The sequence below is a fragment of the Salvelinus alpinus genome, chromosome 19, assembly GCF_045679555.1.
Source record: "Salvelinus alpinus chromosome 19, SLU_Salpinus.1, whole genome shotgun sequence".
In the NCBI taxonomy this organism is placed as follows: domain Eukaryota; kingdom Metazoa; phylum Chordata; class Actinopteri; order Salmoniformes; family Salmonidae; genus Salvelinus; species Salvelinus alpinus.
This window is the reverse complement of record NC_092104.1, coordinates 5,780,675-5,803,700: the sequence shown is the minus strand read 5'-3', so window position 1 is coordinate 5,803,700 and position 23,026 is coordinate 5,780,675. Positions and strand designations below refer to the sequence as shown.

General features: G+C 44.2%; 1 protein-coding gene across 2 annotated transcripts; it reads right to left on the bottom strand.

Moving 5' to 3' along the window:
- Positions 1-4,879: 4,879 nt before the first annotated feature.
- areg (amphiregulin) lies at positions 4,880-22,773 on the bottom strand. Of its 2 annotated transcripts, none has more exons than XM_071352115.1 (6): positions 22,670-22,773; positions 21,139-21,318; positions 17,588-17,858; positions 17,130-17,300; positions 6,953-7,059; positions 4,880-5,327 (listed from the first exon to the last, which is right to left on the bottom strand). In XM_071352115.1, exons 1-5 carry the CDS (start codon positions 22,704-22,706, stop codon positions 6,963-6,965), a joined length of 756 nt encoding a protein of 251 aa, XP_071208216.1. In that variant the 5' UTR covers positions 22,707-22,773; the 3' UTR covers positions 4,880-5,327; positions 6,953-6,962. The 2 variants fall into 2 exon arrangements, with proteins under 2 accessions (XP_071208216.1, XP_071208217.1); XM_071352116.1 differs by having other exon boundaries at positions 17,588-17,855.
- Between the last annotated feature and the right edge of the window lie 253 nt (positions 22,774-23,026).

The window sequence follows — 23,026 nt, the reverse complement described above, 5'->3', positions numbered from 1 at the left end:
CTTTAATGTTGTCTGGGATATACACACTGCTCAAAAAAATAAAGGGAACACTTAAACAACACAATGTAACTCAAAGTCAATCACACTTCTGTGAAATCAAACTGTCCACTTAGGAAGCAACACTGATTGTCAATAAATTTCACATGCTGTTGTGCAAATGGAATAGACAAAAGGTGGAAATTATAGGCAATTAGCAAGACACCCCCAATAAAGGAGTGATTCTGCAGGTGGTGACCACAGACCACTTCTCAGTTCCTATGCTTCCTGGCTGATGTTTTGGTCACTTTTGAATGCTGGCGGTGCTCTCACTCTAGTGGTAGCATGAGACGGAGTCTACAACCCACACAAGTGGCTCAGGTAGTGCAGCTCATCCAGGATGGCACATCAATGCGAGCTGTGGCAAGAAGGTTTGCTGTGTCTGTCAGCGTAGTGTCCAGAGCATGGAGGCGCTACCAGGAGACAGGCCAGTACATCAGGAGACGTGGAGGAGGCCGTAGGAGGGCAACAACCCAGCAGCAGGACCGCTACCTCCGCCTTTGTGCAAGGAGGAGCACTGCCAGAGCCCTGCAAAATGACCTCCAGCAGGCCACAAATGTGCATGTGTCTGCTCAAACGGTCAGAAACAGACTCCATGAGGGTGGTATGAGGGCCCGACGTCCACAGGTGGGGGTTGTGCTTACAGCCCAACACTGTGCAGGACGTTTGGCATTTGCCAGAGAACACCAATATTGGCAAATTCGCCACTGGCGCCCTGTGCTCTTCACAGATGAAAGCAGGTTCACACTGAACACATGTGACAGACGTGACAGAGTCTGGAGACGCCGTGGAGAACGTTCTGCTGCCTGCAACATCCTCCAGCATGACCGGTTTGGCGGTGGGTCAGTCATGGTGTGGGGTGGCATTTCTTTGTGGGGCCGCACAGCCCTCCATGTGCTCGCCAGAGGTAGCCTGACTGCCATTGGGTACCGAGATGAGATCCTCAGAGCCCTTGTGAGACCATATGCTGACACATGCACATTTGTGGCCTGCTGGAGGTCATTTTGCAGGGCTCTGGCAGTGCTCCTCCTGCTCAAAGGCGGAGGTAGCGGTCCTGCTGCTGGGTTGTTGCCCTCCTACGGCCTCCTCCACGTCTCCTGATGTACTGGCCTGTCTCCTGGTAGCGCCTCCATGCTCTGGACACTACGCTGACAGACACAGCAAACCTTCTTGCCACAGCTCGCATTGATGTGCCACCCTGGATGAGCTGCACTACCTGAGCCACTTGTGTGGGTTGTAGACTCCGTCTCATGCTACCACTAGAGTGAGAGCACCGCCAGCATTCAAAAGTGACCAAAACATCAGCCAGGAAGCATAGGAACTGAGAAGTGGTCTGTGGTCACCACCTGCAGAATCACTCCTTTATTGGGGGTGTCTTGCTAATTGCCTATAATTTCCACCTTTTGTCTATTCCATTTGCACAACAGCATGTGAAATTTATTGTCAATCAGTGTTGCTTCCTAAGTGGGGAGTTTGATTTCACAGAAGTGTGATTGACTTGGAGTTACATTGTGTTGTTTAAGTGTTCCCTTTATTTTTTTGAGCAGTGTATATTTTAGATGAGATATCTGTATGATGTACATTAATGAAAATATATTCACTTTGTCCCATTCTTTAATGTTGTCTGGATATATATTTTAGGTACATTAATACAAATATATTCACTCTGGACATGAGACTTGCATGTCTTGTAAATCATTATCTCTGTATTTGTCTTGGTGTTTAAGTTATCCCAGAAAAATTATAAAGACCAACATGATGAACATGCTATGAAAAAGTTATGTAATCTTACAATTTAAAAATATGAAAATGCATTTTTTTTTTGCATTTGGTCATCCCCAAAATGTGTCCGTTGAACGTGGATAGGTGCCAACAGGGTTACAGGTTTGTTGATATGTTGCTCTGGAGTTCCATAACCCAGCAGACTCACCTGGGGACAGAGGGATGGACACATGTTAGATTTCATAAGTCTTGAAGACTTATTCCAGGGAGGAGAGAGCATGAGATGGAGTGAGTACAGCGAATCCTGTCTAACCCTTGACCCTGGATAATATGCTGGCATCACACAAGCAGACTGCCATAGTGCAGGAGGTTTACGCAGTGAAGGAGGTTTACGCAGTGAAGGAGGTTTACGCAGTGCAGGAGGTTTACACATTGAAGGAGGTTTACACAGTGAAGGAGGTTTACACAGTGAAGGAGGTTTACACAGTGAAGGAGGTTTACACAGTGAAGGAGGTTTACACAGTGAAGAAGGTTTACACAGTGAAGGAAGTTTACACAGTGAAGGAGGTTTACACAGTGAAGGAGGTTTACTATTATGAGTGGAGCTTACTTCTCTGTGCTCTGGAGAGATCGCAGGTAGTGGGTCAGAAGGCTCTAGAGGTCCTTGGACCAGTCAGTCTCTGTAGCACCTGGAGAGAGATGGATAGAGGTAGTGGGTGTGCTTGAAAGAGACCTCTCACCCCTGACTGTTTAACTGCCTGACTGGCTGACCGGCTGACAGGCTGCATCATGTGAGTAATTCCTTGTAGCCACACTCACCTGCACTCACCTTTCCCCCAGTTAGACTGCCCTTATCTTGGTAGATCACACATATGCACGCACACACACACACACACACACACTGTGTGACATGGGTCAGTAAAAGACAGCACAATAAAACAGCAGTCCAAATATGGTCATGAGATGATGCAGCGTTTAATAAACCTTATAAGGCTTCATACAGGGGTTCCCAAACTTTTCCTGCACAGTGCACACAACCTCAAATTGACACTAGGAAATACAGGGGACACCATGTGTGTGTTCATATTCACTCAACATATTTACTACTCAACATACTGTATTCACTCCACATACTGTTTTCACTCAACATATTCACTCAACATATTCACTCAACATATTCACTCAACATATTTACTCAACATACTGTATTCACTCAATATATTTACTCAACATACCGTATTCACTCAACATACTGTTTTCACTCAACATATTTACTACTCAACATACTGTATTCACTCAACATACTGTTTTCACTCAACATATTCACTCAACATATTCACTCAACATATTCACTCAACATATTTACTCAACATACTGTATTCACTCAACATACTGTATTCACTCAACATACTGTTTTCACTCAACATATTTACTCAACATATTCACTCAACATATTTACTCAACATACTGTATTCACTCAACATATTTACTCAACATACTGTATTCACTCAATATATTTACCCAACATATTTACTCAATATATTTACTCAACATACTGTATTCACTCAACATGTTTACTCAACATACTGTATTCACTCAACATGTTTACTCAACATACTGTATTCACTCAATATATTTACCCAACATATTCACTCAATATATTTACCCAATATATTTACCCAACATATTTAACCAACATATTTACTCAACATATTTACTCAACATACTGTATTCACTCAACATATTTACTCAACATACTGTATTCACTCAACATGTTTACTCCTGCAGGCTGTCTCAACAGATAATAATGACAAGAAAGAACATTCTAATAGTGTAAAAGGCTTAGTTGACACTTAAAGGTTGTATGCTATACTCATCTGAGGAGAGAAAATATGTTCTTAATTTGTTTTATAAGATTATAGATTTTCTCAGGGGACCACATTGTAACTTCAGGTGACCGCTCATGGGGTCCCGACCCCCAAGTTTGGGAATCACTTGACTTAGTAACAAATTCATAACCACTTCATAACTCCTTTATGAGATGACTGTGAACATTCATAACTTGGTTACTTCAACTGATAGCTAGTCTTTGTTCTGAGTGAAGTGGCTGGGCTTGATAAGTTTAAACTCCATTTCAGGGTTAGTCTGTTCTTTTTGTTCTGTTGATGTTAGCCTTGTAATTAGAGGCACCTCTCTGTTTACATACCGCAGCGTGTACGTGTCTCCCAAGCACGTCTCACCTGCTTATTGTTGTATTGCTCAGAATAGCCCAGTCACTCCCTCTCGCCTAACTCAAACACAACATAGCTATTTGTGCTCATTCATGCAATCCGCAATGGGCGTTATTCTGCCATTCAAAACATCTCTGCACCATGGTAACAGAGAGGTCTGCATGTGAACAGGAAAACAGAGGGAACAACAGAGGGAGGGAGGGTGGGGTGGGGTGGGAAGAGGGAGAGAGAAGGAGATTGATCCCAAATCAACTTATGTTTTTCTTTTCTTTTGTATCTTTATGTATGAACTTAGTGTTTGACCTCACGGATGATGACATCACACATGAACTGAGTTTATGAACCATAGAGATCAAACTATCTTGATGATTATGATGCTTCTTCTCTATCATTTCAACATCCATAGTTTAGGTTGGCTCCAGAATGAGATAAAGGATAATGATTAATATGCCATAAAAGAGCACGGAAAGTGACCGACGCAAGATTGCTTACATTTTTCCCCCCCCCAATCCTTTCATTCAACTCATGTCACTTTGTTCCAGATTCACTCCCAGGAGAATATATGAGAACTGTGATGCTATGGTTTGCGGAACCTATCGGATGCTTCGGAGTGTTCCATTCCATTTTAAAATCCTACCTCGGTGATGTCATAAATAATGCATTCCATCCCTTTGTGACATCACAGAGAGAGACAAAGAGAGAGAATAATCATGCCAATAAAGCAGCTTGAATTTGAATTTGAATTAAATATTATAACTATTTGCTGAGGTCCTTTGTCAGAGTTATTCTCTCTCTCTCCCTCTGCCACTTTACTGTGTGTCTGTGTTTGGGTACAGGACTCACCCACATACACCCACGCATGCAGGCACACACAAACACACATAAAGACATTTCTTAAAACACTGAAGGACTTTATTAGTGAACCGATAGATTCCATCTATGTCCAGGATTATCGATAGCTGTATCTCTCTGTTGTTCCCTAGGAGACGCATGGCAATAAATAAGCAATAACTTAGTAGTGAAATGATTGGACAGTATGCTCAACATCACGGTCCAATCACATCTAACACAAAACCAGTCAAAACAAAGCTCTGTCCTCAATAAATAAGTAAAATCAAATAAATAAACAACAAGATGGTTCTACGCTGGTTCTTCAAGACGGTTCTACGCTGGTTCTTCAAGACGGTTCTACGCTGGTTCTTCTACAGAACGCTCTACTGTCTGGAGTTGTAGCGTCCGTTCAGTCGATCACTCCGCTGGGCAGGAGTCGGCACCGGTTCTCCTCTGATTGTCTCGGTTCTCATGGTTCTAAATTATGGTTCCAGACCTTTAAGTTCTCTAGAGTAAGAGAAGAGAGCAAATTGTCAGTATTTAGCTGTTGAATTGACCAATTGACAGTAATAAAGACTTCCAGGAGGTTAGACAAGTATGTTAGCCAGGAGGTTAGCCAGGAGGATAGAGAGGTATGTTAGCCAGGAGGATAGAGAGGTGTGTTAGCCAGGAGGATAGAGAGGTGTGTTAGCCAGGAGGTTAGAGAGGGTGTTAGCCAGGAGGATAGAGAGGTGTGTTAGCCAGGAGGTTAGTCAGGAGGTTAGACAGGTATGTTAGCCAGGAGGTTCGACAGGAGGTTAGAGAGATATGTTAGCCAGGAGGTTAGACAGGTATGTTAGCCAGGAGGTTAGAGAGGTGTGTTAGCCAGGAGGATAGAGAGGTGTGTTAGCCAGGAGGTTAGTCAGGAGGTTAGACAGGTATGTTAGCCAGGAGGTTCGACAGGAGGTTAGAGAGATATGTTAGCCAGGAGGTTAGACAGGTATGTTAGCCAGGAGGTTAGAGAGGTGTGTTAGCCAGGAGGATAGAGAGGTGTGTTAGCCAGGAGGTTAGTCAGGAGGTTAGACAGGTATGTTAGCCAGGAGGTTCGACAGGAGGTTAGAGAGGTATGTTAGCCAGGAGGTTAGACAGGTATGTTAGCCAGGAGGTTAGCCAGGAGGATAGAGAGGTGTGTTAGCCAGGAGGATAGAGAGGTGTGTTAGCCAGGAGGATAGAGAGGTGTGTTAGCCAGGAGGATAGAGAGGTGTGTTAGCCAGGAGGATAGAGAGGTATGTTAGCCAGGAGGTTCGACAGGAGGTTAGACAGGTATGCTAGCCAGGAGGTTAGACAGGTATGTTAGCCAGGAGGTTAGCCAGGACGTTAGACAGGACGATAGACAGGACTTTAGACAGGTATGTTAGCCAGGAGGTTAGCCAGGAAGTTAGACAGGAGGTTAGCCAGGAGGTTAGCCAGGAGGTTAGCCAGGTATGTTAGCCAGGAGGTTAGCCAGGAGGTTAGCCAGGAGGTTAGCCAGGAGGTTAGCCAGGAGGTTAGCCAGGTATGTTAGCCAGGAGGTTAGCCAGGAGGTTAGACAGGTATGTTAGCCAGCAAGTTAGCCAGGAGGTTAGCCAGGAGGTTAGAGAGATGGACCAGCAACCTGAGGGTCGCCAGGTTCAATCCAAGTCTGACAGGAAAATCTGGGTAAAGAATGTGAAGGCTTTGGGACATCATGGTCCAGAGACCAGGGACCAGTCTAAAGACGGAGCCTTTAATTCATGTTTTAACAGACAGGTATGAGGAGAATGCTGAAAGGCCAGTTTGTTAAACTGAAGGGATTTATGTGTGTGAGGTTACAGTGACTTAGACATTCATGTGTGCGAGACCGAAAGAGCATGTGTGTGTGTGTGTGTGTGTGTGTGTGTGTGTGTGTGTGTGTGTGTGTGTGTGTGTGTGTGTGTGTGTGTGTGTGTGTGTGTGTGTGTGTGTGTGTGTGTGTGTGGTTATGAGACATCACCAGTAATCCAGTCTAATGCAGTCTAATACTGCATTCTTACACCTCATGTGACGCAATTCACACTCCCACCCACCTACGCAAACACACACACACGCGCGCCCGTGTGCCTGAATGCGGTTTGTTGGTTTGTTGTGTGTCTTACCTGCTGATGGTCACACCGTGATGTCACAGGGTGTGGTTTTCTGGAGCTGTTCCTTCTCACTGCCGGAGGCCAGGTAGGCAACCAGGAAGTTCTTATGAGTCCTGTAACTGGCAGACAGACACACAGAGAGAGGGAGGGAACGTTAGTTAACTCCTATAGCGTGCAATCCGTTCTGCCACAAATGGAGCTTGAATTGCACAACAGCATTCAAAGTTAAGAGACAAGTCTTTCATTTAGTTGGTTTTAGATCTCAGGGAATGTGAATCACACCATGGTTTTTATTGAACTACGCAAGTCAGTTAAGAACAAATTATTATTTACAATGACAGTCTACCGGAGAACAGGGGGTTGCTCAGGGGGAGAACGACAGAGTTTTACCTTGTCAGCTTGGGAATTCAAGCCAACAACCTTTCAGTTACTAGTCCAACACTCTAACCACTAGGCTACCTGCTGGTTACTAGTCCAACACTCTAACCACTAGGCTACCTGCTGGTTACTAGTCCAACACTCTAACCACTAGGCTACCTGCTGGTTACTAGTCCAACACTCTAACCACTAGGCTACCTGCTGGTTACTAGTCCAACGCTCTAACCACTAGGCTACCTGCTGGTTACTAGTCCAACACTCTAACCACTAGGCTACCTGCTGGTTACTGGCCCAACACTCTAACCACTAGGCTACCTGCTGGTTACTAGTCCAACACTCTAACCACTAGGCTACCTGCTGGTTACTGGCCCAACACTCTAACCACTAGGCTACCTGCCAGTCCAGCCAACATGGGCTGGTTTCACATCCACTACACTATCACATCATCCTATCAGGAGAAATCAATTCCTCTAACTGGAGTTCTTTTTCACACAGATTAGAGTCCAGTATTCCAGCATGACACAGTTGAATGTAAAATCAGATGAGCATGGACTTATTATTACTCAGGGTTAGCTTACATTAACAGTATTTTTTTTTGTCTAATAAAATCAGTTTCTACTGTATATGGCTCTGCAATCACTCATGTCTTTAGCAACATTGTCAAACAAATTAGTGTTAGGTAACAACATAACGTAGATTATGAAAGTTCAATCAGTAAAAGCTGGTCTGAATGAATTGTCACTTTTTATTCATCTAGTAAACTCATATAATTCACATCACTTCCTATCTCACTCATCAGCATAATGTTACCTCATCAGCATAACGTTACCTCATCAGCATAACGTTACCTCATCAGCATAACGTTACCTCATCAGCATAACGTTACCTCATCAGCATAATGTTACCTCATCAGCCTAATGTTACCTCATCAGCATAACGTTACCCCATCAGCATACTGTTACCTCATCAGCATAATGTTACCTCATCAGCATAATGTTACCTCATCAGCCTAATGTTACCTCATCAGCATAGCAGTTATCTATGGTAGTGTCTATAATGTTACCTCATCAGCATAGCAGTTATCTATGGTAGTGTCTATAATGGTACCTCATCAGCATAACGTTACCTCATCAGCATACTGTTACCTCATCAGCATAATGTTACCTCATCAGCCTAATGTTACCTCATCAGCATAGCAGTTATCTATGGTAGTGTCTATAATGTTACCTCATCAGCATAGCAGTTATCTATGGTAGTGTCTATAATGTTACCTCATCAGCATAGCAGGTATCTATGGTAGTGTCTATAATGTTACCTCATCAGCATAATGTTACCTCATCAGCATAGCAGGTATCTATGGTAGTGTCTATAATGTTACCTCATCAGCATAGCAGTTATCTATGGTAGTGTCTATAATGTTACCTCATCAGCATAGCAGTTATCTATGGTAGTGTCTATAATGTTACCTCATCAGCATAGCAGGTATCTATGGTAGTGTCTATAATGTTACCTCATCAGCATAATGTTACCTCATCAGCATAGCAGGTATCTATGGTAGTGTCTATAATGTTACCTCATCAGTATAATGTTACCTCATCAGCATAACAGGTATCTATGGTAGTGTCTATAATGTTACCTCATCAGCATAATGCTACCTCATCAGCATAATGTTACCTCATCAGCATAATGTTACCTCATCAGCATAACGTTACCTCATCAGCATACTGTTACCTCATCAGCATAATGTTACCTCATCAGCCTAATGTTACCTCATCAGCATAGCAGTTATCTATGGTAGTGTCTATAATGTTACCTCATCAGCATAATGCTACCTCATCAGCATAATGTTACCTCATCAGCATAGCAGGTATCTATGGTAGTGTCTATAATGTTACCTCATCAGTATAGCAGGTATCTATGCTGCTGGGTATTTCATGCAATTTAATTTGGGGGGTTGATGTGTATACACTATATGTACAAAAGTATGTGGACACCTGTTCAAATTAAGGTTTGTTCCCCGGTAGGCCATCATTTTAAATAAGAATTTGTTCTTAACTGACTTGCCTAGTTAAATAACGGTTAAATACATTTTTTTTTTTTATTCAACCACACCCGTTGCTGACAGGTGTATAAAATCGAGCACACAGCCATGCAATCTCCATAGACAAACATTGGCAGTAGAATTGCCTTACTGAAGAGCTCAGTGACTTTCAACGTGGCACTTTCATAGAATGCCACCTTTCCAACAAGTCAGTTTGTCAAATTTTTGCCCTGCTAGAGCTGCCCTTGTCAACTGTAAGTGCTGTTATTGTGAAGTGGAAACGTTTAGGAGAAACAACGGCTCACCCGTGAAGTGGTAGGCCACACAAGCTCACAGATTGGGACCGCCGAGTGTCCTTGGTTGCAACACTCACTAGCGAGTTCCAAACTGCCTCCGAAAGCAACTTCAGCACAATAACTGTTTGTTGAGAGCTTCATGAAATGGGTTTCCATGGCCAAGCAGCCGCACACAAGCCTAAGATCACAATGAGCAATGCCAAGCGTCAGCTGGAAGGGTGTAAAGCTCGCTGCCATTGGACTCTGGAGCAGTGGAAATGCGTTCTCTGGAGTGATGAATCACGCTTCACCATTTGGCTGTCTGACAGATGAATCTGGGTTTGGCGGATGCCAGGAGAACGCTACCTGCCTCAATGCATAGTGCCAACTGTAAAGTTTCGTGGAGGAGGAATAATGTTCTGGGTCTGTTTTTCATGGTTTGGGCTAGAACCCTTAGTTTCAGTGAAGGGAAATCTTAACGCTACAGCATACAATGACATTCTAGACAATTCTGTGCTTCCAACTTTTTGGCAACAGTTTGGGGAACGCCCTTTCCTGTTTCAGCATGACAATGCCCCAATGCACTAAGTGGTTTGTCGAGATCAGTGTGTTAGAACTTGACTGGCCTGCACAGAGCCCTGACCTCAGCTCCATCGAACATCTTTGGGATGAATTGGAATGTCGACTGTGAGCCATGCCTAATCGCCCCAACATCAGTGCCCGACCTCACTAATGCTCTTGTGGCTGAATGGAGGAAAATCCCTGCAACAATGTTCCAACATCTAGTGGAAAGCCTTCCCAGAAGAGTGGAGGCTGTTATAGCAGAAAAAGGGTGGACCAACTCCATATTAATGCCCATGATTTTGGAATGAGATGTTTGACGAGCAGGTATCCACATACTTTTTGTCATGTAGTGTATGTCAACTCAAACCTTGTGGCAAAATTCCTGAGAGACAAGGCCTACCCCAAACGATGCAATAAAATTACAGATTGTACTCATGTCTCTATTGTCGTTAAGTTAAGCCTGTACTCGATTGAACTGTGTACGGCTCTGCTATCAATCATGTTGTTAGCAGCATCGTCAGACTAATTAGTCTCAGGTAACCTTGTGGACGATATAGCGCTTGCTCCTCATTGCCACGGCAATAATCAGAGCAAACAAACAAATTGATTTAGTTTTGATAAACACACCGTGTCAAATGTGTTAAGTTTGATTGAATATCACAGTCGATAACAGAATACCAGTCATTAAAAATATAACTTTAAAATATGAACTACAACCAGAGCATTTGTCAGGCACAAGTCATTTAATCAGAGCAAGCAGTACTGTATAATGTATAAGTTTACCCAGTATGTGACCAGACCACTGCCCCTCTCCTGTCTGAACCAGACCACTGCTCCTCTCCTGTCTGAACCAGACCACTGCTCCTCTCCTGTCTGAACCAGACCACTGCTGTCTGAACCAGACCACTGCTCTCTGCTATCTGAACCAGACCACTGCTGTCTGAACCAGACCACTGCTATCTGAACCAGACCACTGCTCCTCTCCTGTCTGAACCAGACCACTGCCTCTCTGCTATCTGAACCAGACCACTGCTCCTCTCCTGTCTGAACCAGACCACTGCTCCTCTCCTGTCTGAACCAGACCACTGCCCCTCTCCTGTCTGAACCAGACCACTGCCCCTCTCCTGTCTGAACCAGACCACTGCTATCTGAACCAGACCACTGCTCCTCTCCTGTCTGAACCAGACCACTGCTCCTCTCCTGTCTGAACCAGACCACTGCTATCTGAACCAGACCACTGCCCCTCTCCTGTCTGAACCAGACCACTGCCCCTCTCCTGTCTGAACCAGACCACTGCTATCTGAACCAGACCACTGCTCCTCTCCTGTCTGAACCAGACCACTGCTCCTCTCCTGTCTGAACCAGACCACTGCTATCTGAACCAGACCACTGCTCCTCTCCTGTCTGAACCAGACCACTGCCCCTCTCCTGTCTGAACCAGACCACTGCTATCTGAACCAGACCACTGCTCCTCTCCTGTCTGAACCAGACCACTGCTCCTCTCCTGTCTGAACCAGACCACTGCTCCTCTCCTGTCTGAACCAGACCACTGCCCCTCCCCTGTCTGAACCAGACCACTGCTATCTGAACCAGACCACTGCTGTCTGAACCAGACCACTGCTCCTCTCCTGTCTGAACCAGACCACTGCTGTCTGAACCAGACCACTGCTCTCTGCTATCTGAACCAGACCACTGCTCCTCTCCTGTCTGAACCAGACCACTGCCCCTCTCCTGTCTGAACCAGACCACTGCTCTCTGCTATCTGAACCAGACCACTGCTCTCTGCTATCTGAACCAGACCACTGCTCCTCTCCTGTCTGAACCAGACCACTGCTCCTCTCCTGTCTGAACCAGACCACTGCTCCTCTCCTGTCTGAACCAGACCACTGCTATCTGAACCAGACCACTGCTGTCTGAACCAGACCACTGCTCTCTGCTATCTGAACCAGACCACTGCTCCTCTCCTGTCTGAACCAGACCACTCCTGTCTGAACCAGACCACTGCTGTCTGAACCAGACCACTGCTGTCTGAACCAGACCACTGCTGTCTGAACCAGACCACTGCTATCTGAACCAGACCACTGCTGTCTGAACCAGACCACTGCTCTCTGCTATCTGAACCAGACCACTGCTGTCTGAACCAGACCACTGCTGTCTGAACCAGACCACTGCTGTCTGAACCAGACCACTGCTGTCTGAACCAGACCACTGCTATCTGAACCAGACCACTGCTCCTCTCCTGTCTGAACCAGACCACTGCTCTCTGCTATCTGAACCAGACCACTGCTCTCTGCTATCTGAACAGTACAAACTGCAGGCCATTATGAGGAATCCCAGGCCCATGTATTATATCTGCTCTGACTTGGACTGTTGACTTTGTCCCTCATTTAGACGTTTCTAGTAAATTACATAACGGGGTTACTGATTGATAAGGTGTGGAGTGTTTGTGTGTAGACCTGTGTGTGTGTGTGTGTGTGTGTGTGTGTGTGTGTGTGTGTGTGTGTGTGTGTGTGTGTGTGTGTGTGTGTGTGCTGAGTCTACCTTTGTGTTCATCAGGCTATGTCCAAGTAAATATATGATTTCTTATAGTTATAAAAGGTATTGCCTTGATATAGTCATGAGCAATATCAAGGTATGTCAGCGTGATGCGAGGGGGTGTGTAAGGGTTTGTTGGGGTTGTGTGTGCAGGGGTTATAATGATGCGTTACGTTGAGTTAAGGGGCGTTTTGGAGTGTTCGTGTCATTACCATTGTGTTAAAGGTGTGTTGTATTCGTGTTGTGTTAACATTGTGTTAAAGGTGTGTTATGGTCGTATTCGTGTTGTGTTAACATTGTGTTAAAGGTGTGTTATGGTCGTATTCGTGTTGTGTTAACATTGTGTAAATGTTGTGTTAGATGGTTATGGTTTTTACCCAGGCTAAAGGCAGCTATCCAGGCTATCAGCTAGCTATGTTTTTAACCAGGCTAAAGGCAGCTATCCAGGCTATCAGCTAGCTATGTTTTTAACCAGGCTAAAGGCAGCTATCCAGGCTGTCAGCTAGCTATGTTTTTAACCAGGCTAAAGGCAGCTATCCAGGCTATCAGCTAGCTATGTTTTTAACCAGGCTAAAGGCAGCTATCCAGGCTATCAGCTAGCTATGTTTTTAACCAGGCTAAAGGCAGCTATCCAGGCTATCAGCTAGCTATGTTTTTAACCAGGCTAAAGGCAGCTATCCAGGCTATCAGCTAGCTATGTTTTTAACTAGGCTAAAGGCAGCTATCCAGGCTGTCAGCTAGCTATGTTTTTAACCAGGCTAAAGGCAGCTATCCAGGCTGTCAGCTAGCTATGTTTTTAACCAGGCTAAAGGCAGCTATCCAGGTTGTCAGCTAGCTATGTTTTTAACCAGGCTAAAGGCAGCTATCCAGGCTGTCAGCTAGCTATGTTTTTAACCAGGCTAAAGGCAGCTATCCAGGCTGTCAGCTAGCTATGTTTTTAACCAGGCTAAAGGCAGCTATCCAGGCTATCAGCTAGCTATGTTTTTAACCAGGCTAAAGGCAGCTATCCAGGCTATCAGCTAGCTATGTTTTTAACCAGGCTAAAGGCAGCTATCCAGGCTATCAGCTAGCTATGTTTTTAACCAGGCTAAAGGCAGCTATCCAGGCTATCAGCTTGCTATGTTTTTAACCAGGCTAAAGGCAGCTATCCAGGCTGTCAGCTAGCTATGTTTTTAACCAGGCTAAAGGCAGCTATCCAGGCTGTCAGCTAGCTATGTTTTTAACCAGGCTAAAGGCAGCTATCCAGGCTGTCAGCTAGCTATGTTTTTAACCAGGCTAAAGGCAGCTATCCAGGCTGGCAGTTTGCTATGTTTTTAACCAGGCTAAAGGCAGCTATCCAGGCTGTCAGCTAGCTATGTTTTTAACCAGGCTAAAGGCAGCTATCCAGGCTGTCAGCTAGCTATGTTTTTAACCAGGCTAAAGGCAGCTATCCAGGCTGTCAGCTAGCTATGTTTATAACCAGGCTAAAGGCAGCTATCCAGGCTATCAGCTTGCTATGTTTTTAACCAGGCTAAAGGCAGCTATCCAGGCTGTTAGTTTGCTATGTTTTTAACCAGGCTAAAGGCAGCTATCCAGGCTGTCAGCTAGCTATGTTTTTAACCAGGCTAAAGGCAGCTATCCAGGCTGTCAGCTAGCTATGTTTTTAACCAGGCTAAAGGCAGCTATCCAGGCTGTCAGCTAGCTATGTTTTTAACCAGGCTAAAGGCAGCTATCCAGGCTATCAGCTAGCTATGTTTTTAACCAGGCTAAAGGCAGCTATCCAGGCTGTCAGCTAGCTATGTTTTTAACCAGGCTAAAGGCAGCTATCCAGGCTGTCAGCTAGCTATGTTTTTAACCAGGCTAAAGGCAGCTATCCAGGCTATCAGCTTGCTATGTTTTTAACCAGGCTAAAGGCAGCTATCCAGGCTGGCAGTTTGCTATGTTTTTAACCAGGCTAAAGGCAGCTATCCAGGCTATCAGCTTGCTACTACTAACAAGGGAAGACTTCTTCGATGAGGTTTAACGGCAGTTGGCATCCAATAAATGTGGCATTACTGCCACCAACTAGACTGAAGTTATACCTTATACTTTGCTTGAAAAAAAGTCAAATTAATCAACAAATACCCTGCCATCTAACCCTACACTCATTAAAAACACACCACCCTACTCCACTATTTAAACCTATCGAGTCCTACCTCAGGCCAACATCCTGAAAGGACGGGACGAGACATATTCACTCAACACACCCTGTAACTCTTCTGACGTCAAAATCTCGTACACCCAAATATTTCTCAGCGGCTGCCACCACAACCTCTATTTTCTGCGACTTTTACGTTCCATCCCCGCAGTACAGTTACTCACCATTGCTATGAACGCCGAAACAAATCCCTCTGTACTGATAAGAGATCTATTAGTCACACCACTCCTCTCAGGATCCCTCCCTGTCTTGACCAATCTTCCTCTACTTTCTTCACTGCCTCAGAATACGACACCCTCTGTTCTACTCTAACCCCGGTAACCTCAACGTGCCTCTCTCTCGCACCGGATTCTTCTGATCCCCAGCCCCATGGGCACCCCTACAATTAACACATATCGCTTCTAGCCCAAACGCTACACATCTGGGTTGGCAGGTGGCCTAGTGGTTAGAGCGTTGGACTTGTAACCGAAAGGTTGCAAGATCAAATCCCTGAGTTTACAATGTAAAAATCTGTCGTTCTGCCCCTGAACAAGGCAGTTCCTAGGCTGTAATTGAAAATAAGAATTTGTTCTTAACTGACTTTGAGGTAAATAAAGGAAAAATTAAAAAATACATTCCTTTGTCTCATGTTCTTCTGTACACTTCTCATACCCAGGAACCACCTTCCTATATACACTGCTTCCACATTCCCATAAGCTTGACACCTGTAACAACGTAATGTATTCGGCTCGTACGGGATAGCTGATATATCCTTACATCATTTTGTCAGGCAGAGAGTCAACATCAAAACTTAAAAGAACAAGACAATGACTCTTCTGTTTCTCCACTCACGCCACCCTGTCTGCCATTTCCTTTTAAAAAGAAAATCACTGGAGTTCATTCCACCAGCTCTATCAGAGATCTGTATATGATGAAAGGGAAGGTTTCCTGGCTTGTTGTGTGTATGTTTGTGTGTATGTTTGAGTTGTGTTATGGTTGTGTTATTGTCGTGTCAATATTGTGTTAATATTGTGTTATGGTTGTGTTATGGTTTTATTAACGTTGTGTTATTGTTGTGTTAATATTGTGTTAATATTGTGTTATGGTTGTGTTATGGTTTTATTAACGTTGTGTTATGGTTGTGTTATGGTTGTATTAACGTTGTGATATGATTGTGTTATGGCTGTGTTATGGCCGTGTTATGGTTGTATTAATGCTATGGTAGCTGTGTTATGGCTGTGTTATGGTTGTGTTATGGTTGTGTTTTGGTTTTATTAACGTTGTGTTATGGATGTGTTATGGCGGTGTTATGGCTGTGTTATGGTTGTATTAACGTTGTGTTATGGTTGTGTTATGGCTGTGTTATGGCCGTGTTATGGTTGTATTAATGCTATGGTAGCTGTGTTATGGCTGTGTTATGGCTGTGTTATGGTTGTGTTATGGTTGTATTAATGTTGTGTTATGGTTGTGTTATGGTTGTATTAACGCTGTGATATGGATGTGTTATGGCTGTGTTATGGTTGTATTAATGCTATGGTAGCTGTGTTATGGCTGTGTTATGGTTGTGTTATGGTTGTATTAATGTTGTGTTATGGTTTTATTAACGCTGTGTTATGGCTGTGTTATGGCCGTGTTATGGTTGTATTAATGCTATGGTAGCTGTGTTATGGCTGTGTTATGGTTGTGTTATGGTTGTATTAATGTTGTGTTATGGCTGTGTTATGGTTTTATTAATGTTGTGTTATGGTTGTATTAACGTTGTGTTATGGTTGTATGAATGCTGTGTTTTGGCTGTGTTATGGTTGTGTTATGGCTGTGTTATGGTTGTATTAACGTTGTGTTATGGCTGTGTTATGGTTGTATTAATGTTGTGTTATGGTTGTATTAATGTTGTGTTATGGTTGTATTAATGTTGTGTAATGGTTGTATTAATGTTGTGTTATGGTTGTATTAATGTTGTGTTATGGTTGTATTAATGTTGTGTAATGGTTGTATTAATGTTGTGTTATGGTTGTATTAATGTTGTGTAATGGTTGTATTAATGTTGTGTTATGGTTGTGTTATGGTTGTATTAATGTTGTGTTATGGTTGTGTTATGGCTGTGTTATGGTTGTGTTATGGATGTGTTATGGCTGTGTTATGGTTGTGTTATGGTTGTATTAACGTTGTGTTATGGTTGTATTAATGTTGTGTTATGGTTGTATTAATGTTGTGTTATGGTTGTATTAGATCTATACTCACTGTGTGTAGGTCATGAGCAGTATGGCGAGGCAGCTGATGCTGGAGAGGACCACAGCTATGATGACCAGGACAGTCTGAACCACCTCAGCGATGCTTCTCTCCTCCTCTTCATCCGTCCTCGTAGGTAGGAGCAGGATGCCACAGCGCTCACCATCGTAACCCTTCTCACAGCTGCAGGGGAGAGGATTAATCAATGAATCAATCAACTAATATATCAATCAATAAATCAAAACACAAGTCAGTCAGTTAGTCAACCAAACAGTTAGTCAGACAATTAATGAATCAATCGGTCTATCTATCCAATCGATCCTTTCCATCCATCAGCACACACACACACACACACACACACACACACACACACACACACACACACACACACACACACACACACACACACACACACACACACACACACACACACACACACAGTACTAAAAGTAGACTTGTGTTGTACTCACACACACACTGGCTCCCTCAGGTCTGCCATGTACTTGCAGTTTCCATGGATACAATATGCCTGATGGGAGGAGTTACAAGGGTCCTCTGTAACACGTCCTGACGTCTGGTGTGTGTGCTCGGCCGTGAACTCCAACGTGTGTCCTGACGTGTGTTCAGGGTTGAAGGTCGTGGTACTTTTACTGCTGTTCTTGTTCTTCCTCTTTCCTGGATTCACTTTTCCTTTCTGGCCCTTCCCCTTTTCTTTTCTGGTCTTATTGTGACGCGGCACTGCTGGGAAACGACAGGAGTTGTTTTCATTTTCGGATTATTAGAGACGGATGGAGATAGATGGAGATAGATGGGGATAGATGGGGATAGATGGAGATAGATGGGGATAGATGGGGATAGATGGAGACATATGGGGATAGATGGAGACATATGGAGATAGATGGAGATAGATTGGGATAGATGGAGACATATGGAGATAGATGGGGATAGATGGGGATAGATGGAGATAGATGGAGATAGATGGGGATAGATGGGGATAGATGGAGACATATGGGGATAGATGGAGACATATGGGGATAGATGGAGATAGATGGGGATAGATGGGGATAGATGGAGATAGATGGGGATATATGGGGATAGATGGGATAGATGGGGATAGATGGAGATAGATGGGGATAGATGGAGATAGATGGGGATAGATGAGGACAAATGGAGACAGATGGAGATAGATGGGGATAGATGGGGATAGATGGAGACATATGGAGATAGATGGAGATAGATGGGGATAGATGGAGAAAGATGAGGACAGATGGAGACATATGGAGACATATGGGGATAGATGAGGACAGATGGAGACAGATCGAGATAGATGGGGATAGATGGAGATAGATGGAGACGGATGGAGATAGATGGGGATAGATGGAGATAGATGAGGACAGATGGAGACAGATGGAGACATATGGGGATAGATGAGGACAGATGGAGACAGATGGAGACATATGGGGATAGATGAGGACAGATGGAGACAGATCGAGATAGATGGAGACATATGGAGACAGATGGAGACATATAGGGATAGATGAGGACAGATGGAGACAGATGGAGACATATAGGGATAGATGAGGACAGATGGAGACAGATGGAGACATATGGGGATAGATGAGGACAGATGGAGACAGATCGAGATAGATGGAGACATATGGGGATAGATGAGGACAGATGGAGACAGATCGAGATAGATGGAGACATATGGGGATAGATGGTGACATATGGAGATAGATGGAGACATATGGGGATAGATTAGGACAGATGGAGACAGATCGAGATAGAATGGGACAGATGGAAACAGATGGAGATAGATGGAGACAAATGGAGGTAGATGGTGATAGATGGAGACATATGGAGGTAGATGGTGATAGATGGGGACAGATTTAAATATATGTAGACAGATGAAGACAGATGGAGACAGATGGAGAAAGATGGAGACAGATGGAGACAGATGGAGATAGATGGAGGTAGATGGGGACAGATGGAGACAGATCGAGATAGAATGGGACAGATGGAGACAAATGGAGACAAATGGAGGTAGATGGTGATAGATGGAGACATATGGAGGTAGATGGTGATAGATGGAGACATATGGAGGTAGATGGTGATAGATGGAGACATATGGAGGTAGATGGTGATAGATGGAGACATATGGAGGCAGATGGAGGTAGATGGAGGTAGATGGGGACAGATGGAGAAAGATGGTGATAGATGGAGAAATATGGAGACAGATGGAGACAGACGGAGACAAATGGAGACATATGGAGATAGAAATAGATAGATGTAGACAGATGGAGACAGATGGAGATAGAAATAGATAGATGTAGACAGATGGAGACAGATGGAGATAGAAGTAGATAGATGTAGACAGATGGAGATAGAAATAGATAGATGGAGACAGATGGAGACAGATGGAGATAGATGTAGACAGATGGAGACAGATGGAGATAGATGGAGATAGATGGAGATAGAAATAGATAGATGTAGACAGATGGAGACAGATGGAGATAGAAATAGATAGATGTAGACAGATGGAGACAGAAGTAGATAGATGGAGACAGATGGAGACAGATGGAGATAGAAATAGATAAGATGGAGACAGATGGAGACAGATGGAGACAGATGGAGATAGAAATAGATAGATGGAGACAGATGGAGATAGAAGTAGACAGATGGAGACAGATGGAGATAGAAATAGATAAGATGGAGACAGATGGAGAAAGATGGAGATAGAAGTAGACAGATGGAGACAGATGGAGATAGAAGTAGACAGATGGAGATAGAAATAGATAGATGGAGATAGATGGAGATAGAAATAGATAGATGGAGACAGATGGAGATAGAAATAGATAGATGTAGACAGATGGAGACAGATGGAGACACAGTGCATTCAGAAAGTATTCATACCATTGACGTTTTCCACATTTCATATTTTTACGTTACAGGCTTATTCTAAAATTATGATTAAATAGATTAAATAGCTGTTTTCCCACATCAATCTACACACAACACCCTATAATGACAAAGCAAAAACAGGTTTTTAGAATGTTTTGTTAAATAAAAATAAATAAATACTGAAATATCACATTTACATAAGTATTCAAGCCCTTTACTCAGTACTTTGTTGAAGCACCTTTGGCAGCGATTACAGCCTTGAGTCTTCTTGTGTATGACGCTACAAGCTTGGTACACCTGTATTTGGGGCGTTTCTCCCATTCTTCTTTGCAGATCATGTCAAGCTCTGTCAGGTTGGATGGGGAGCGTCGCTGCACAGCTATTTTCAGGTCTCCCCAGAGATGTTCGATCGGGTTCAAGTCCGGGCTCTGGCTGGGCCACTCAAAGACATTCAGAGATTCGCCCAAAAGCCACTCCTGCGTTGTCTTGGTTGTGTGCTTAGGGTCATTGTCCTGTTAGAAGGTGAACCTTATTTCCTATCTGTCAGTGACCTTTGGGTTCTTGGTCACCTCCCTGACCAAGGCCCTTCTGTAAGGTTCTCCCATCTCCACAGAGGAACTCTAGAGCTCTGTCAGAGTGACCATAGGGTTCTTGGTCACCTCCCTGACCAAGGCCCTTCTCCCCCAGATTGCTCAGTTTGGCCAGGCGGTTAGCTGTAGGAAGGGTCTTGGTGGTTCCAAACTTCTTCCATTTAAGAATGATGGAGGCCACTGTGTTCTTGGGGACCTTCAATGCTGCATAAATGTTTTGGTAACCTTCCCCAGATCTGTGCCTTGACACAATCCTGTCTCGGAACTCTACAGGCAATTCCTTCGACTTCTTGGCTTGGTTTTTGCTCTGACATGCACTGTTAACCGTGGGACCATATATAGACAGGTGTCATCATTTTGTAATTATGTGGTGTTGTGTGTAGATTGAGGAGGCTATGGGTTAGGGGCTAGGGAGTACTAGGGGATAGGGGTTAGGGGTGAGGGGTGAGGGGTTAGGGGAAAAGGTGCGAGGGGGTACTAGGGACTAGGGGGTAAGGGGTTAGGGGTGAGGGATTGTCTGACAGTCCTACCTTTGGGTGAACCGTCTGTAGGTGTACCTCCTGACATATCTTCTTCCAGTTCCTCCTCATCCTCATCACCCAGAGAGCTCTGTAGCCCCTCTCCTTCCCCCAAGGCTGACGCATCTGTCACATGGCTCAGCTCTGCCGATAACGTCACCGCGGATCCCAGGACACCTAAAGCGCTAACAACTACAACCAGACCACACCAGTCAAACACAGAGCACTGAAAACTACAACCAGACCACACCAGTCAAACACAGAGTACTGAAAACTACAACCAGGACATACCAATCATACATATCAATCAAGACTGCAAGCAGACCAAACTGGTCACACACAGAGCAGTGCAGACTACAACCAGACCAAACTGGTCACACACAGAGCAGTGCAGACTACAACCAGATCAAACTGGTCACACACAGAGCAGTGCAGACTACAACCAGACCAAACTGGTCACACACAGAGCAATGCAGACTACAATCAGACCAAACTGGTCACACACAGAGCAGTGCAGACTACAACCAGACCAAACTGGTCACACACAGAGCAGTGCAGACTACAACCAGACCAAACTGGTCACACACAGAGCAGTGCAGACTACAACCCAATAGCACACACAGAATACTAGAGCACTCAATACTTCAATAAGATTAGCATATGTTACATCACACAGCTGGTTTCTGACAAGTCATAACAGGTTGTGAAACCTCTCTCTCTCTAAAGTGAACAGTAAACATTACACTCTCTCAAGTTTCAAAAGAATAGACACTCTCATAAGTTTTAAATCAATAAACACATTTCAAAATGTCATATTATGGCTATGTACAGTGTTATAATGATGGGCAATTAATTAATAGTCTCTCTCATCTCATCTCATATAGTGAACAGCAAAAAAAGGCAAAAATAACGAAGTAACAGGGCACTCGCCACCACGTGACTTACTGTCTGTGTGTATGTACTGATAGATACACACAGACACACTACATGTTCATGTTTGTAAATGTATGTAAACTGTAAAGTCTTTTTTCTGTAAAGTCTTTTTTTTGTTACGTGTCGGACCCAAGTAAGACTAACTGACGCTATTGGCGTCGGCTAATTCTAATAAATCCTAAATATCTATCTCTCCACTCCATCCCTGTAGGCTACTTCCCTCTAAACACATCTCTCTGCCTGTCTGTCCCTGTAGGCTACTACCCTCTAAACACATCTCTCTGCCTGTCTGTCCCTGTAGGCTACTACCCTCTAAACACATCTCTCTGCCTGTCTGTCCCTGTAGGCTACTTCCCTCTAAACACATCTGTCTGCCTGTCTGTCCCTGTAGGCTACTTCCCTCTAAACACATCTCTCTGCCTGTCTGTCCCTGTAGGCTACTACCCTCTAAACACATCTGTCTGTCCCTGTAGGTTACTTCCCTCTAAACACATCTGTCTGCCTGCCTGTCCCTGTAGGCTACTACCCTCTAAACACATCTGTCTGCCTGCCTGTCCCTGTAGGCTACTTCCAAACACATCAAATGATTGTACAAGCCCAGACTACTTACCCAAACACAGCAGAGAGGAGAGGATGAGAGTGTTCATGTCCTAATATTGTGTGTATTCTGCCCTGAGTGAGACTAGTCCTGCTCTGCCTCTGCTTCCTCCTCAGCGGTTGGGTGGCGGCTTTTATAGACAACGCCTCAGTAGACGGGGGGGGGGGTAACAGTACTGTAATGGTTAACTTGCCCAGCCTTAGGGGATGTATTTATGCATGTCACGTTCTTATGTTCTTTGACACTTCTGTCGATATTAATAATGAGTGAGAGTGAGATCCCTCACACTTTGTTCAGTAACCGTCAACATCAACCAGGTCACCTGTGATACAAGTTACAAGTAAGTTCTGAGGACGTCGGGAGATGACG

What these genes read in the sequence shown, in the direction of transcription:
- areg (XM_071352115.1), bottom strand. Translation starts at nt 22,706, where the DNA reads ATGAACACTCTCATCCTCTCCTCTCTGCTGTGTTTGG. An exon ending in CTCCTCTCTGCTGTGTTTGG is followed by an intron (nt 21,319 to 22,669) that starts GTAAGTAGTCTG and finishes GTCTGGTTGTAG; the next exon opens with TTGTTAGCGCTTTAGGTGTC. An exon ending in TACAGACGGTTCACCCAAAG is followed by an intron (nt 17,859 to 21,138) that starts GTAGGACTGTCA and finishes GTCGTTTCCCAG; the next exon opens with CAGTGCCGCGTCACAATAAG.